The sequence below is a fragment of the Salvelinus fontinalis genome, chromosome 12 (genome assembly GCF_029448725.1).
Source record: "Salvelinus fontinalis isolate EN_2023a chromosome 12, ASM2944872v1, whole genome shotgun sequence".
NCBI lineage: Eukaryota > Metazoa > Chordata > Actinopteri > Salmoniformes > Salmonidae > Salvelinus > Salvelinus fontinalis.
This window is the reverse complement of record NC_074676.1, coordinates 5,717,641-5,733,323: the sequence shown is the minus strand read 5'-3', so window position 1 is coordinate 5,733,323 and position 15,683 is coordinate 5,717,641. Positions and strand designations below refer to the sequence as shown.

The 15,683-nt window shown below is 43.3% G+C and overlaps 1 protein-coding gene across 3 annotated transcripts in view; it reads left to right on the top strand.

Moving 5' to 3' along the window:
- The window catches only part of shank2b (SH3 and multiple ankyrin repeat domains 2b), a 185,432-nt gene that overhangs the window by 106,173 nt on the left and 63,576 nt on the right, over positions 1-15,683 (top strand). For all 3 annotated transcript variants that reach the window (XM_055939507.1, XM_055939509.1, XM_055939508.1), the window contains exons 16-17: positions 1,366-1,448; positions 2,961-3,085. In XM_055939507.1, the coding sequence (XP_055795482.1) occupies positions 1,366-1,448; positions 2,961-3,085 (208 nt within the window). The remainder of the gene's footprint in view (positions 1-1,365; positions 1,449-2,960; positions 3,086-15,683) is intronic.

Genomic DNA, 15,683 nt, shown 5'->3' with positions numbered 1-15,683 from the left:
CAAGGGGTGCACGTTTTGGTTTTTGCCCTAGCACTACACAGCTGATTCAAATGATCAAAGCTGGATGATTAGTTGGTCATTTGAATCAGCTGTGTAGTGGTAGGGCAAAAACCAAAACCTGCACTCCTTGGGGTCCAGAGGACCGAGTTTAGGCAACCCTGCACTATGATGACCTATAGCTTCACTTTGGTCCTGGAATACTAGGACTAGCCCCATTCTGATCACCAGCTCAAAGTAGAACATGTTACCATGGCAACCAAGCATCCCACCACCACCACCACAATCATGCTGCTACCTCTGCTGGTCTCCCTTCAAGTTCCTCCTTGGAACCCAACCAAAGCATTGAACACAATACTCATTCTGGAAGGATGTCTACTTTTGTAGCCTAGGCTGACCTACTGTTTTGATTCAAGCATAGGCCTACTAGATTGGAAGAATGACCTTTAGATTGTCCATGCATCTGAAATGGTTAACTACTTCTACTCCAGTGGTTCTTGAGAATGAAATTCAGCAAATTCTTGTGTGATAGCTTTTCATGTATTTATTTTTGAACCTTTTCACCAAATTGTGTGTTCTTTCTTTTGGCACAATATAATGTGACAATGTATGTATTGGCCTACGATTGTTTGTTTAGTTAAAGGCTATTTACGCCGATAAATCACATTACTGCATGTTGGTCTATATGCAATTTTGCATACATATGTAGGCTAATATTGTCTAACTCTTCTCAGCTTTCATCCATGATACCAAGGCCTGATTCAGTTGTCATCCAGATGTTGCTGTATACACAGAATAATACGAAATCTCTGAGACCAGGTTGCATACACTAAAGGATACTGCCGACTGAGGAATGAAATACATTTGATAGGCAGGCTATGGGTGGTCGCTTCCACTAAATTGAAATGAATTACTCTGAATTTCCTGTCTTCATTCATCCATTAATTCATTCGTTCGTTCGTTCATTCATCCACTCAGCTTTGCACCCTATAGGCTACCCCTCATCGCTCCCTCCCTCCATCGTTCCCAGAGCCGCTAGCAGTTTTTTTTCTAATGTTAACCGCTTTTGATTTTGCTCTCCTTTGGGTGGAAATGTTTACTCTCCTCTGTCTCCGGCTCCGTCCGTTTTTTGTTTGTTTTGCATCAACGTTTTCGGCAAAGGTGGACTTCATCTTCGGATGAGCACTGTGACGGCGCGCTGTCGCTGTCACATCGATACAGGGAGCATCATTCATTATTATAATTGATTAATTCGGTGTGCAGCCGACGAGCTGTCATGATGAAGCACTCGGGGCGAGCAGCTGTGGCTATGATGAGGATGATAGGATGCAGTAATAACGGTCGCTTTGCGCGGAATTTTCTCCACAGCGACTGTGTTATTGACGAGAAGACGGTAGTTCTACAGAAGAAGGATAACGAGGGATTCGGGTTTGTGCTGCGAGGGGCGAAAGGTAGGAGACGGACCTTAACTTAGTGTCTGTCTGTTGCTCCCTTGTTATGTTCATGTGTCGTCCCCGGTCCACGTTGCACTATTTGTTTCCGTTGCGTCAGTGATGAGAATCACACACATATGGCTTATTATGCACCCATGCTGTTCCGAACACCCACTTACTTCAATAGAAATTCCAATACTTTTTTTTCTGTTGATGACAGTGTGACAGTTTTTGTGTTGTAGCTCATTCTCAAGTCAGCTCTGCCCCATATCATGTGTTGTGTGACCACCGTAATTAGTTTAATATTGGTGCCTATAGGAGCCTATAATGAACTGACGGAGCCTATATTAACGGAATAACTACTGATATTCTGTTGATTTAAACAGCTTCTCCATCACAAACATATGTATCTGATCGAGTAGACAATTCATTCAAATCTCATACCCAGAGGCTCTGCCTCTGCTCCATATAATAGAAATGAACACACTACTGTATCGAATGAGCAGACTAACTACCGCCTTTGGAGTTTTCTTCGAACACATGGCTGATTTACTGCAAGTGTCACTTGTCACCACCGGTTTCTTGGAGGTGCTGTGACTTCAGTTCTGCAGGAGAAAGATGCTACACAGTATTCATGTAACATCTGTAGCGATCTGCAACATCTAAACCGAAGTAAACTTTGACGTGACTTTGCTGATATTGGTAAACAAAAATCGGCTGATTGCAGAGGCGGTCAGTTTAGTTGTGTAGTATATTCATGCGATCCTGTCAGATCTGCAGTTTGTCAGTGTCTGCCGTTTGAAACACACACACACACACACACACACACACACACACACACACACACACACACACACACACACACACACACACACACACACAGCTCTCTACTGAACTGTACACAGTCAGTGCAGGTAATTTATTTGGACCAGGGTGGAGGGGTGAATGATGCGTCTCCCTAGCTCCAAACCTCTGCTGCAGCCCCAGCCCTAGCCCACAGTCTCTGTCGCTGTCCCTGGCCAGACAGCATGATTATGCCACTAAGCTGTAATTACATTGCGATTGTTTTCTACATGCAATTTTTTTCGTATCCTACTGATAATTACATTGCGTTATGATGATCCATCTAAATACAAATGCTACTGTAATATTGCTGTAATGATGGTCCTGCATGTATTACTGTATATCCTCAATGTATGTACATCTTCCATGTACATGTGTTTGTGCGTACACGTGTATGGAACACAGTTTGCAACGTCATATTGTTTGGTCCGGTAAAATATGTTTTCCATTTCCCTGATGGTGTCTGTTTTGAATGTTGACATTCAAAAGGTGTCTATGACACGTTACACTGTCGTGTTGAATTTCACGAGATGATGATTTAGTTGAATTACCTGTATTACGTATGTGTAATACTGTGCAGTAATGATGCTGTCCCAGTGACATTGCTTCCCTGCATTTCTCACCTTCTCTTCTCTCCCTCTGACTTTACCTGGGACGTTGTCTGCACCTGCTCACCCACCCCTCCAGCGGACACGCCTATCGAGGAGTTTACTCCCACCCCTGCCTTCCCCGCCTTGCAGTACCTGGAGTCTGTGGACGAGGGCGGAGTTGCGTGGCGGTCAGGGCTTCGCAACGGAGACTTCCTCATTGAGGTAAGGAAACACAGTCTTTCTCAATTCATCTCTCCGCGATTGCTTGTGTCCTCTCTCCTTGCCTCCTCCATGAAATGCATTGGAAAAGAGGGTCTTGATGGGAGGGACCTTGGACCTACTTCTCCAGTACGGTTGAGAGGGAGGCGAGGAGATAGGATGTGAGGATTCAAACGTTCCTTCCTGGACTTGGAAGATTCCTTTTCAGTGTGAAGAATTTGTGATGATATGTAATCTTTGAAACTGGATGGGAGGTCTGTCTGAATGGATTTATGAATGTGGGCCCGACAAGCTCCATAAGCGTGGGTCTCTTTTGTGGGAATTTAGGGTAGTTTACTCCATGTAGCATTTTAGAGTTTTGTTTGACCCAGAAAATCATGGCTTTCAGAACAGAACAGCCCATTCTGGCATAGTTTTCTCGGCCTTCAAGTGAACTGAACCTCCAAAAGTGAGTTATAAAAGTCTGGATAAGCTCCAGAAAGATTCCTACTGAACATACTTAAATGAGAAATCTGTGTTCTGTTAATGCTGAAATAAGGAATTCTAACTGTATTGAAAGATTTTGTTTTTTGGCTGCACCTCGTCTCATGTTGGTTGAAGTGCTGTCTGCTCTCCTCCTAAACTACTGTAATGTCTTCAGAGTTGTGCTCAGAGTCACTCCCGTGCAGCACACTGTCCAGTTCTATCTGTCAGTCTTTTTGTAAGGCGCTTGAGTTCATCCCCGAGCATCGCCTGAAATCCGAACTGATACGTTCCGCTTCACTGTTGTTTCCCAAACGTAACAGGATGAACAGTTAAATTCCAGGATAACTCAGACAGTCACTATGGATTAGATTTCCACTTGAACACAGTGCACATACTGTAGTATTTGCGTAGCACTCACCTCCTCTTAGCTGTGGATTTATCTTCCGTTTGTCAGGACAAGTACCTCGCCTAAATTCTTTATTTCTTGACTTCGTTGTCTTAACATTTGACCACAGCAGGTTGTGGTTGAACAGACCCTCTGGTTTAGTAGTTGAGATGAATGAATGAATAAATGCTTGAACAGACTGGGGAGAGGTCAGTTCCAGTTCATCTTTTTTTTCCATGGCTGTCACTTCAGTTCTATGTCAGCAAAACAAATACATTTTGCGCTTGCAAAATTCAGAACTCCAACTCAGCATACTCCGTGTGCTGTGTGAATGTTTTATATGCACGTCCTAGATGTCTTCAGTGTCGGTGTTCTTCAGTGTTACTTCAACAGAACTACAATGAGATTGCATTTCTAGGGTTCCTTCAACGGGGACAGGTGGAAGTCATTTTACAGTATACGGCAGAGTAGTGGGGAGATAATGATTGGCCATCTGTCTTCCTAGAGCATACAGACGCAGTGTTCACGGATTCATTGGGCGCTGAACAGCTTGCGTTTTTTTTAAATCAGCTGTCAGAGCAGGATGGTGATGATGTTACAAAAAAAGGGGGGAAACATCAACGACACTGTAAAAATAGACAGACTCAAAACGCAGTGATTGTGTGATGAAACCCTGAAAAGTTGTGTACCTAAACTGAGATGTGGTGTTTGGCGGTTGGTTGAACGTAAACCCAACGTGTACGTGTTCTGATACACAGAAAGTGTTTTTAAAAACAGAATAGAAGTACTCTGAAACACCCAAAGGGGTTAATCAAAACACACAAAAATATATATATTTTTTTTTGCAGACTGTCTCTCATATAGTCAAGTGGTTTAGAAATGCAAATGGTTTATAGCCAGAATATTGATTGATGATAAAGGGCCCTATGGAGAATATTTTTTTTTGTGGAATTCCACCTTAATTTTTTCAATGATTTATTGATTTAGACAGATTAGAAACAAGAGGAAACAGATAAGGAGTGAAAGTAGAACAGGTGAAAGTAGGAATTCAACCCCCAACTTCAATGGAATGTCATTGTAATTTTACACACTCAACCAGACAGCCACACTGTAAAAAAATATTATAGGGTGAATTGAAATTGACAAACAAAAAAAACAACATATAATTTATATAAATGAATGCAAGTCATCTCGATGTTTTGTTAATTTCATTTGACCCAAAAATGTATGAACAAATACAACTTATGTTGCTCCAAATGTCAGTATCTTTTATGAGGATAACCAAAGATAGAGGACATTGAACGATTTATCTCATTGAAAGTCTGGTTTTAATCTCCTGTCTTGCTCTGTTTTGAAAGTGCTGTGTGTATTATTTAAAAATGTTCAGACGTCACGATTATTTCACACAACGTCGTGTGCATGTTTTGAAGAAAGAAAAGTCTACTTCTATATGAGTTTTAAGCAGCTTGTTGTGCCGTGAGCTGTAATGGATCAGGATGAACGCATATTAAAAACGTCAGGAAAAATGACGTTGAGTGATGAGACCACCCATTCCCGACATTTCCAACTTGAAATGGTAGAGGTAATTACAGTATCCTGCCGATTGTTATGTAAACCCTCTTGTTACTGCTGGTGAAATGAGCACTGAGCTCAACAATGCCTGCCAAAATGGGATAAACTGGCAAATGATCAGATACATGAATCAATGTTAAACATACAAATTCTCCAGAAGAAGGGATCTAATTCTGCACTTGACAGGATTTGAAACACCATAGCAGTGTTCAGAAGCTATAGAAAGAGGAAACGACACCAAAAAGAGAAGGGATCTAATTCTGCATTGTTTCAAAACGTCTCAGGATGATGTGTCTCAGTACCACAGCAAAGTTAAGGTTTCATCTCCTTTGCATTGGTGGCAGCTCAGTTGCCACTAGTTTTGGTGTTTACGAAGCACTTCATTTTAACAGTGTAGAACAGAGTACAGTGGTGTATGTCTTGCAGCTAAACTAATATCGTCCTACCACTCCCCATATTACTGTATAGTCAAGCTAGAGATAGCCCCAGGGAATTGACTCTTTGCATTCAAAGTTGTTATCGTCCTATTACATTCTATTAGTCATGGGAAGCTTTACGATTTGTCACTTCTCCGTCTTTTTTGGTGATTATTCCTCAGAATATGATTTGATCTTGATTTGATGTCATCCAACTAGCCAATAATGTACAGCATTGCTCATGAAATATTACATTATTTAGCTCAACGGTAAATTCCTGTCAAATAGTATGATGACATTACAGCAAATCTGTGCCCTGGTTGGGGACAATGGCAGTCTCGGGAGTTCACAGCTTACTCTTGTGTGTTTTGATGCTCTGCTTGGTCATCCCTAACAGACCATCGCCAATGTCCTTGCAGGCTGCCAGTAAACCCCTGTTTAATGGTCCAGTCAATACTTGAGATGTGGATAGCTTTGGGGCACGGGGATGGAGGGTTTAAAGCCTGTCGGGTGTTGTGGGTGCATCTCTTGGGGATGTGTAGGTGAAGGTTTATCGGCTGTCTTCAGGGAGAGGGGGTGCTGCTCTACAGATGGGTGTGTCTGGGACCTCAGAGTGATCTGTCTCTTATTCCCTTCACTCTATCAGTGATCTGTCTCCTATTCCCTTCACTCTATCAGTGAGCAATCCAAGATGGCGTAGCAGTCAGACGTCTTTGTCTTTGTCCTGTCGTGTCCCTTGTAAATATCTTTTTTACATATTTTTCTTCGCATATCTTTTAAAAATATTTTCCTAAACCTCAATTTCTAAATACTCTCCTGCAACCCACCTCACCCAATGTGGCGTGGATCTGCTTTTTTCTAAAGTATTTTTATTTACTTCGGATCTGGAATCCCTCAACTGAAGCTAGCCAGCTAACTACCTACCAGCTATCAGTTAGCAAACCATTGCTAGCGGTCATCAGCTAACCTTTAGCTCGGAAAGCTCCTCGCCAGTTCGAACAACGTGACTCAAACCAGAGCATAACGGACCTATTTCTCTCCATATCCTCGGATTCCTACCGCAAACTCTGAATATTTTCATCTGGATCTTCGCAACTAGCTAACCGCAATCACGGGTGACCACTCCTGGCTAGCGTTTACATCCGGAGCAAGCACCAATTAGCCTGAAGCTAGCCCGGCCAGGGCTCCTGTGCTACCACCGAAGCCCACTCCTGGGCTACAATATCCGGACCCCTTCTACTGCCGGTACGGGGCACGGAACACGACTGGAATACCGACATAATCTGCCCGAGGACTCCAACAGGCCCCTCAGGCGCGACGCCCGCTGAAGGCCCATTCTGCTAACCTGCTAGCTACCTAGAGCTACCTGGAACCCTACTAATTCCACGACTGATCTATCGACGTCACCGCACGAAGAGGCAAAGACAGACTTACCCCCATCGCGACGTCCCCCCAAAGGCTAACTTGCTACCCCCGGTCTGCTAACTGCTAGCTTGCCTGCCCCAGTTTGCTAACTGCTAGCTTGCCTGCCCCGGGCTGCTAACTGCTAGCCCCTGCTAACTGCTTGCTTGCTAACAAGGTCTGCTAACTGCTAGCTCGCCAGCCCCGGTCTGCTAACTGCTAGCTTGTTTAGCCCCAGCCTACTAACTGTTAGCATCGGCCTGCTAACTGTCTGAATCGCCGTGTCCCCAGTCAGCCCAACCACTCACTGGACCCATATGTTCACTTGGCTACGCATGCCTCTCCCTAATATCAATATGCCTCGTCCATTACTGTCCTGGTTAGTGATTACTGTCTTATTTCACTGTAGAGCCTCTAGCCCTGCTCAATATGCCTTAACCAACCATGTTGTTCCACCTCCTACATATGCGATGACATCACCTGGTTTAATCGTCTCTAGAGACTATATCTCTATCATCATTACTCAATGCCAAGGTTACCTCCAATGTACTCACATCCCACCTTACCTTTGTCTGTACACTATGCCTTGAATCTATGCTATCGAGCCCAGAACCCTGCTCGTTTTACTCTCTGTTCCGAACGTGCTAGACGGCCAGTTCTTATAGCCTTTAGCCGTACCCTTATCCTACTTCTCCTCTGTTCCTCTGGTGATGTAGAGGTTAATCCAGGTCCTGCAGTGCCTAGCTCCACTCCCACTCCCCAGGTGCTCTCATTTGTTGACTTCTGTAACCGTAAAAGCCTTGGTTTCATGCATGTTAACATTAGAAGCCTACTCCCTAAGTTTGTTTTACTCACTGCTTTAGTATGCCCCATTTAGCACACTCTGCCAACCCGGATGTCTTAGCCGTGTCTGAATCCTGGCTTAGGAAAACCACCAAAAACCCTGAAATCTCCATCGTTAATGTTACGTTCCCCAGTTTCTGTGTTGTAGTTTGCATTTGAGTGTGTGTTTCAGAAGATGGCTTCTTGAAATTCTCCCCAAGCAGCTGATTGGTCGGCCCCAATTGATGATTGGAGAGCTGACCCCGCCCCCTCGTCAAGACGCAGCTGTCTCTAATTACCAATGCCTTCTGAAGCTATAAAAGCCAGTGTTCTGTTGTTCAGAAGAGAGAGATCATAGTCAGGCTGAGATCATTGCAGGCTGAGGAGATGGCAGGCTGAGGAGATGGCATAAAGATTGATTGTGATAAAGATTGCAGAGGGAGAATGGAGAGAATTTGATTGTGATATAGAGAATTCAATTGCTGAAAACTGTGTTGGTGGTTTTTCAGGGAGCTGAGGGTGATATTGTGTTGGTTGTTTATCAGAAAGCGATTTGGTATGTACTGTGTTAGTGTAACGGATGTGAAGTTTAAAGTTATACTGTTACATTAGTTTGTAGCATTATCAGATAGAGCTTATTTGATGTCCTTAGTTTGTTTGAGTAATTGTTTGTTATTCTGTTTCATTTTGTTCCCAGGGGGAAAGGGGAAGGCACCTAGGGAGTGCTTAGGCAAGAGGCCCACGGGCATACATATACCCGTAGTATATTCAATGTCTAGGCACACTAGGTAAGATCTGGGCGGACCACCCCCTGTATTTTGGTTAGTGCACCAGGCGGTGATAAGTTAGGTAAGTAGTGGGTAGGCAGGTTAGATAGGAGAGGGGGAGCTTTGACATTTACTTTCTTTGCTTTGGTTCTGTCCAGCCCCTTTTCCCCATATTACCGTGTAAAGGAATAAAGTTCTTGTAAACGGTACCACATTCTGCCTTTTTTTCATCCTTACTCGCACCTACGGTCCATACCTCTTTCACTTCACGGGGAGTTGAGTTGTAGCAGGGTGTTGCGTTCCCTCTTCTTAGAGGCATGCATAACAGTTAACTATAACATTTTCCGCCAAGATAGAACTGCCAAATGGGTTGGTGTTGCAATCTACTGCAAAGAGCCTGCAGAGTTCTGTATTACTATCCAAGTCTGTACCCAAACAATTCGAGCTTCTACTTCTAAAAATTCACCTTTCCAGAAACAAGTCTCTCACTGTTGCCGCTTGCTATAGACCTCCCTCTGCCCCCAGCTGTGCCCTCGATACCATATGTGAATTGATTGCCCCCCATCTATCTTCTGAGCTCGTGCTACTAGGTGACCTAAACTGGGACATGCTTAACACACCGGCCATCCTACAATCTAAGCTTGATGCCCTCAATCTCACACAAATTATCAATAAACCTACCAGGTACCTACCAGGTACAACTCCAAATCTGTAAACACGGGCACCCTCATAGATGTCATCCTAACTAACTCCCTCCAAATACACCTCTGCTGTTTTAAATCAAGATCTCAGCGATCACTGCCTCATTGCCTCATTGCCTGCATCTGTAATGGGTCGCTCCCTAAAACACTTCTGCGAGCAGGCCTTTCTAATCGACCTGGCCGGGGTATCCTGGAATGACATTGACCTCATCACGTCAGTAGATGATGCCTGGCTATTCTTTAAAAGTGCCTTCCTCACCATCTTAAATAAGTATGCTCCATTCAAAACATTTAAAACTAGGAATAGATATAGTCCTTGGTTCACTCCAGACCTGTCTGCCTTTGACCAGCACAAAAACATCCTGTGGCGTTGTGCATTTGCATCGAATAGCGCCCGTGATATGCAACTTTTCAGGGAAGTTAGGAACAAATATACACAGTCAGTTAGGAAAGCTAAGGCTAGCTTTTTCAAACAGAAATTTGCACCCTGTAGTACTAACTCAAAAAAGTTCTGGGACACTTTAAAGTCCATGGAGAATAAGAGCACCTCGTCCCAGCTGCCCACTGCTCTGAGGCTAGGAAACACGGTCACCACCGATAAATCCACTAGAATTGAGAATTTCAATAAGCATTTCTCTACGGCTGGCTATGCTTTCCACCTGGCTACCCCTACCCTGGTCAACTGCCCGGCACCCTCCACAGCAACCTGCCAAAGCCCCCACCATTTCTCCTTCACCCAAATCCAGATAGCTGATGTTCTGAAAGAGCTACAAAATCTGGACCCCTACAAATCAGCCGGGCTAGACAATCTGGACCCACTCTTTCTAAAATGATCTGCCCGAAATTGTTGCAACCCCTATTACTAGCCTGTTCAACCTCTCTTTCGTATCGTCTGAGATTCCCAAAGATTGGAAAGCTGCCGCGGTCATCCCCCTCTTCAAAGGGGTTGACACTCTAGACCCAAACTGCTACAGACCTATATCTATCCTACCCTGTCTTTCTAAGGTCTTCGAAAGCCAAGTTAACAAACAGATTACAGACCATTTCGAATTCCACCGTACCTTCTCCGCTATGCAATCTGATTTCAGAGCTGGTCATGGGTGCACCTCAGCGATGCTCAAGGTCCTAAACGACATCATAACCACCATTGATAAGATACATTACTGCGCAGCCGTATTCATCGACCTGGCCAAGGCTTTCGACTCTGTCAATCACCACATTCTTATTGGCAGACTCGACAGCCTTGGTTTCTCAAATGATTGTCTCGCCTGGTTTACCAACTACTTCTCTGATAGAGTTCAGTGTGTCAAATCGGAGGGCCTGTTGTCCGGACCTCTGGCAGTCTCTTTGGGGGTGCCACAGGGTTCAATCCTCGGGCCGACTCTCTTCTCTGTATACATCAATGATGTTGCTCTTGCTGCTGGTGATTCTCTGGTACACCTCTACGCATACGACACCATTCTGTATACTTCTGGCCCCTCTTTTGACACTTTGTTAACCTCTCTTGGGCAAGTGAGACGGTAGCGTCCCACCTCTTCAACAGCCAGTGAAACTGCTGGGCGCCAAATTCAAATACAGAAATACTCATTATAAAAATTCAGAAAACAAAACATATTTTACATAGGTTTAAAGATTAACTGCTTGTGAATCCAACCACGGTGTCAGATTTTAAAAATGCTTTACGGCGAAAGCATACCTTACGATTATTTGAGAACATAGCCCACTAGACAAATCATTACAAACAGTAGCCAGCCAGGTAGAACAGTTACACAATTTAGAAATAGAGATAAAATTAATCCCTTACCTTTGATGATCTTCATATGGTTGCACTCAGCAGACATTCATTTACTCAATAAATGTTCCTTTTGTTCGATACAGTCTCTTTATACCCAAAAACCTCAGTTTTGTTCGCGCGTTTTCTTCAGTAATCCAAAGGCTCAAACGCATTCAAACAGGAAGACCAAAAAATCCAAATCGTATCCATAAAGTTCATAGAAACATGTCAAACGATGTTTATATTCAAACCTCAGGTTGTTTTTAGCCTCAATAATCGATAATATTTAAACCGAACAATAACGTTGTCAGTTTAAAAGGTAAACATGAAACGCACTCTCTCGGTCTGGCGCAGGAAAAAGCTCTGTGACACGGCAGGGTCCACTCTTTCAGACTGCTCTTACTTCTTCATTTTTCTGAATACAAGCCTGAAACAATTTCTGAAGACTGTTGACATCTAGTGGAAGGCATAGAAAGTGCAATTTGAGTCCTAAGTCAATGGATACTGTATTGGCATTGAATAGAAATACTTCCTGAATGGATTTTTCTCAATCAGTTCTGTTATACTCACAGACACTATTTTAACAGTTCTGGAAACTTTAGAGTGTTTTCTATCCAAATCTACCAGATTATATGCATATCAAATATTCTGGGCCCGAGATGCAGGCAGTTTAATTTGGGCATGCATTTCATCCAAAATTCCGAATGCTGCCCCCTACCCTAGAGAAGTTAACTAACCTCCAGACGAGCTTCAATGCCATACAACTCTCCTTCCGTGGCCTCCAACTGCTCTTAAACGCAAGTAAAACTAAATGCATGCTATTCAACCGATCACTGCCTGCAACTGCTCGCCCGTCCAGCATCACTACTCTGGACGGCTCTGACTTAGAATACGTGGACAACTACAAATACCTAGGTGTCTGGTTAGACTGTAAACTCTCCTTCCAGACTCACGTTAAGCATCCCCAATCCAAAATGAAATCTAGAATCAGCTTCCTATATCGCATCAAAGCATCCTTCACTCTTGCTGCTAAACATACCCTCGTAAAACTGACCATCCTACCGATCATCAACTTCGGTGATGTCATCTATAATATAGCCTCCAACACTCTAGTCAACAATCTGGATGCAGTCTATCACAGTGCCATCCGTTTTGTCACCAAAGGCCCATACACTACCCACCATTGCGACCTGTACGCTCTCGTTGGTTGGCCCTCGCTTCATACTCGTCGCCAAACCGACTGGCTACAGGTTATCTACAAGTATCTGCTATGTAAAGCCCCGCCTTATCTCAGCCCACTGGTCACCATAGCAGCACCCACTTGTAGCATGCGCTCCAGCAGGTATATCTCACTGGTCACCCCCAAAGCCAATTCCTCCTTTGGTCGTCTTTCCTTCCAGTTCTCTGCTGCCAATGACTGGAACGAACTGCAAAAATCTCTGAAGCTGGAAACACTTATCTCCCTCACTAGCTTTAAACACCAGCTGTCAGAGCAGCTCACGGATTACTGCACCTGTACATAGCCCATCTATAATTTAGTCCAAACAACTACCTTTTCCCCAACTGTATTTATTTATTTATTTTGCTCCTTTGCACCCCATTATTTATATTTCTACTTTGCACATTCTTCCACTGCAAATCTACCATTCCAGTGTTTTACTTGCTATATTGTATTTACCTCGCCACCATGGTCTTTTTTCTCTTTACCTCCCTTATCTCACCTCATTTGCTCACATTGTATATAGACTTATTTTTCTACTGTATTATTGACTGTATGTTTTGTTTACTCCATGTGTAACTATGTGTTGAATTGCTTTGCTTTATCTTGGCCAGGTCGCAGTTGCAAATGAGAACGTGCTCTCAACTAGCCTACCTGGTTAAATAAAGTTGAAATAAAATATAAAATAAACATCTGTCTCTTATTCCCTTTACTCTATTAGTGATCTGTCTCTTATTCCCTTTACTCTATCAGTGATCTGTCTCTTATTCCCTTTACTCTATTAGTGATCTGTCTCTTATTCCCTTTACTCTATCAGTGATCTGTCTCTTATTCCCTTTACTCTATCAGTGATCTGTCTCTTATTCCCTTTACTCTATCAGTGATCTGTCTCTTATTCCCTTTACTCTATCAGTGATCTGTCTCTTATTCCCTTTACTCTATTAGTGATCTGTCTCTTATTCCCTTCACTCTATCAGTGATCTGTCTCTTATTCCCTTTACTCTATTAGTGATCTGTCTCTTATTCCCTTTACTCTATTAGTGATCTGTCTCTTATTCCCTTCACTCTATCAGTGATCTGTCTCTTATTCCCTTTACTCTATTAGTGATCTGTCTCTTATTCCCTTTACTCTATTAGTGATCTGTCTCTTATTCCCTTCACTCTATCAGTGATCTGTCTCTTATTCCCTTCACTCTATCAGTGATCTGTTACTATTAGGGGTGTGAACGTTAATATGTTTAAACAAAATTGAGATCCTTTACGTGAGGCAAATAAATATATAAAACCTGAGAGGAAGAGGTGAACTTTAGGCTACTTTGGTGAATTTGAGAAGCATTCAAGACAAGATTTTGCGATATAAAGATTACCAAATCAAATCAAATTGTATTTGTCACATGCACCAAATACAACTCCTGTGGACTTTACAGTGAAATGCTTGCTTATGAGCCCTTCCCAACGATGCAGAGTTTAGAAATAACAATACTAATTAAATAGTAACACAAGAGTAATAAAATAAAGCCCACAAGAATAGAGCAGGGAGTACCAGGGAGTACCAGATCAAAACAGGGAGTACCAGTATATACAGGGAGTACCAGGGAATAACAGATCAAAACAGGGAGTACCAGTATATACAGGGAGTACCAGGGAGTACCAGATCAATACAGGGAGTACCAGTATATACAGGGAGTACCAGGGAGTACCAGATCAATACAGGGAGTACCAGGGAGTACCAGATCAAAACAGGGAGTACCAGATCAAAACAGGGAGTACCAGGGAGTACCAGATCAATACAGGAAGTACCAGGGAGTACCAGATCAATACAGGGAGTACCAGATCAATACAGGGAGTACCAGATCAATACAGAGATCAATAGTACCAGATCAATACAGGGAGTACCAGATCAATACAGAGAGTACCAGGGAGTACCAGATTAATACAGGGAGTACCAGTATATACAGGGAGTACCAGGGAGTACCAGATGAATACAGGGAGTACCAGTATATACAGGGAGTACCAGGGAGTAACAGATCAAAACAGGGAGTACCAGTATATACAGGGAGTACCAGGGAATAACAGGGAGTACCAGTATATACAGGGAGTACCAGGGAGTACCAGATTAATACAGGGAGTACCAGTATATACAGGGAGTACCAGGGAGTACCAGAGTAATACAGGGAGTACCAGTATATACCGGGAGTACCAGATTAAGGGAGTACCCGTATATACAGGGAGTACCAGATCAAAACAGGGAGTACCAGATCAAAACAGGGAGTACCAGGGAGTAACAGATCAATACAGGGAGAACCAGATCAATACAGGGAGTACCAGATCAATGCAGAGATCAATAGTACCAGATCAATACAGGGAGTACCAGATCAATACAGAGAGTACCAGGGAGTACCAGATTAATACAGGGAGTACCAATATATACAGGGAGTACCAGGGAGTACCAGATCAAAACAGGGAGTACCAGTATATACAGGGAGTACCAGATCAAAACAGGGAGTACCAGTATATACAGGGAGTACCAGGGAGTACCAGATTAATACAGGGAGTACCAGTATATACAGGGAGTACCAGGGAGTACCAGAGTAATACAGGGAGTACCAGTATATACAGGGAGTACCAGTATATACAGGGAGTACCAGATCAATACAGGGAGTACCAGTATATACAGGGAGTACCAGATCAAAACAGGGAGTACCAGTATATACAGGGAGTACCAGGGAGTACCAGAGTAATACAGGGAGTACCAGTATATACCGGGAGTACCAGATTAATACAGGGAGTACCCGTATATACAGGGAGTACCAGATTAATACAGGGAGTACCAGTATATACAGGGAGTACCAGGGAGTACCAGAGTAATACAGGGAGTACCAGTATATACAGGGAGTACCAGAGTAATACAGGGAGTACCCGTATATACAGGGAGTACCAGATCAATACAGGGAGTACCAGTATATACAGGGAGTACCAGTATATACAGGGAGTACCAGTATATACAGGGAGTACCAGGGAGTACCATATCAATACAGGGAGTACCAGGGAGTACCAGATCAATACAGAGAGTACCAGG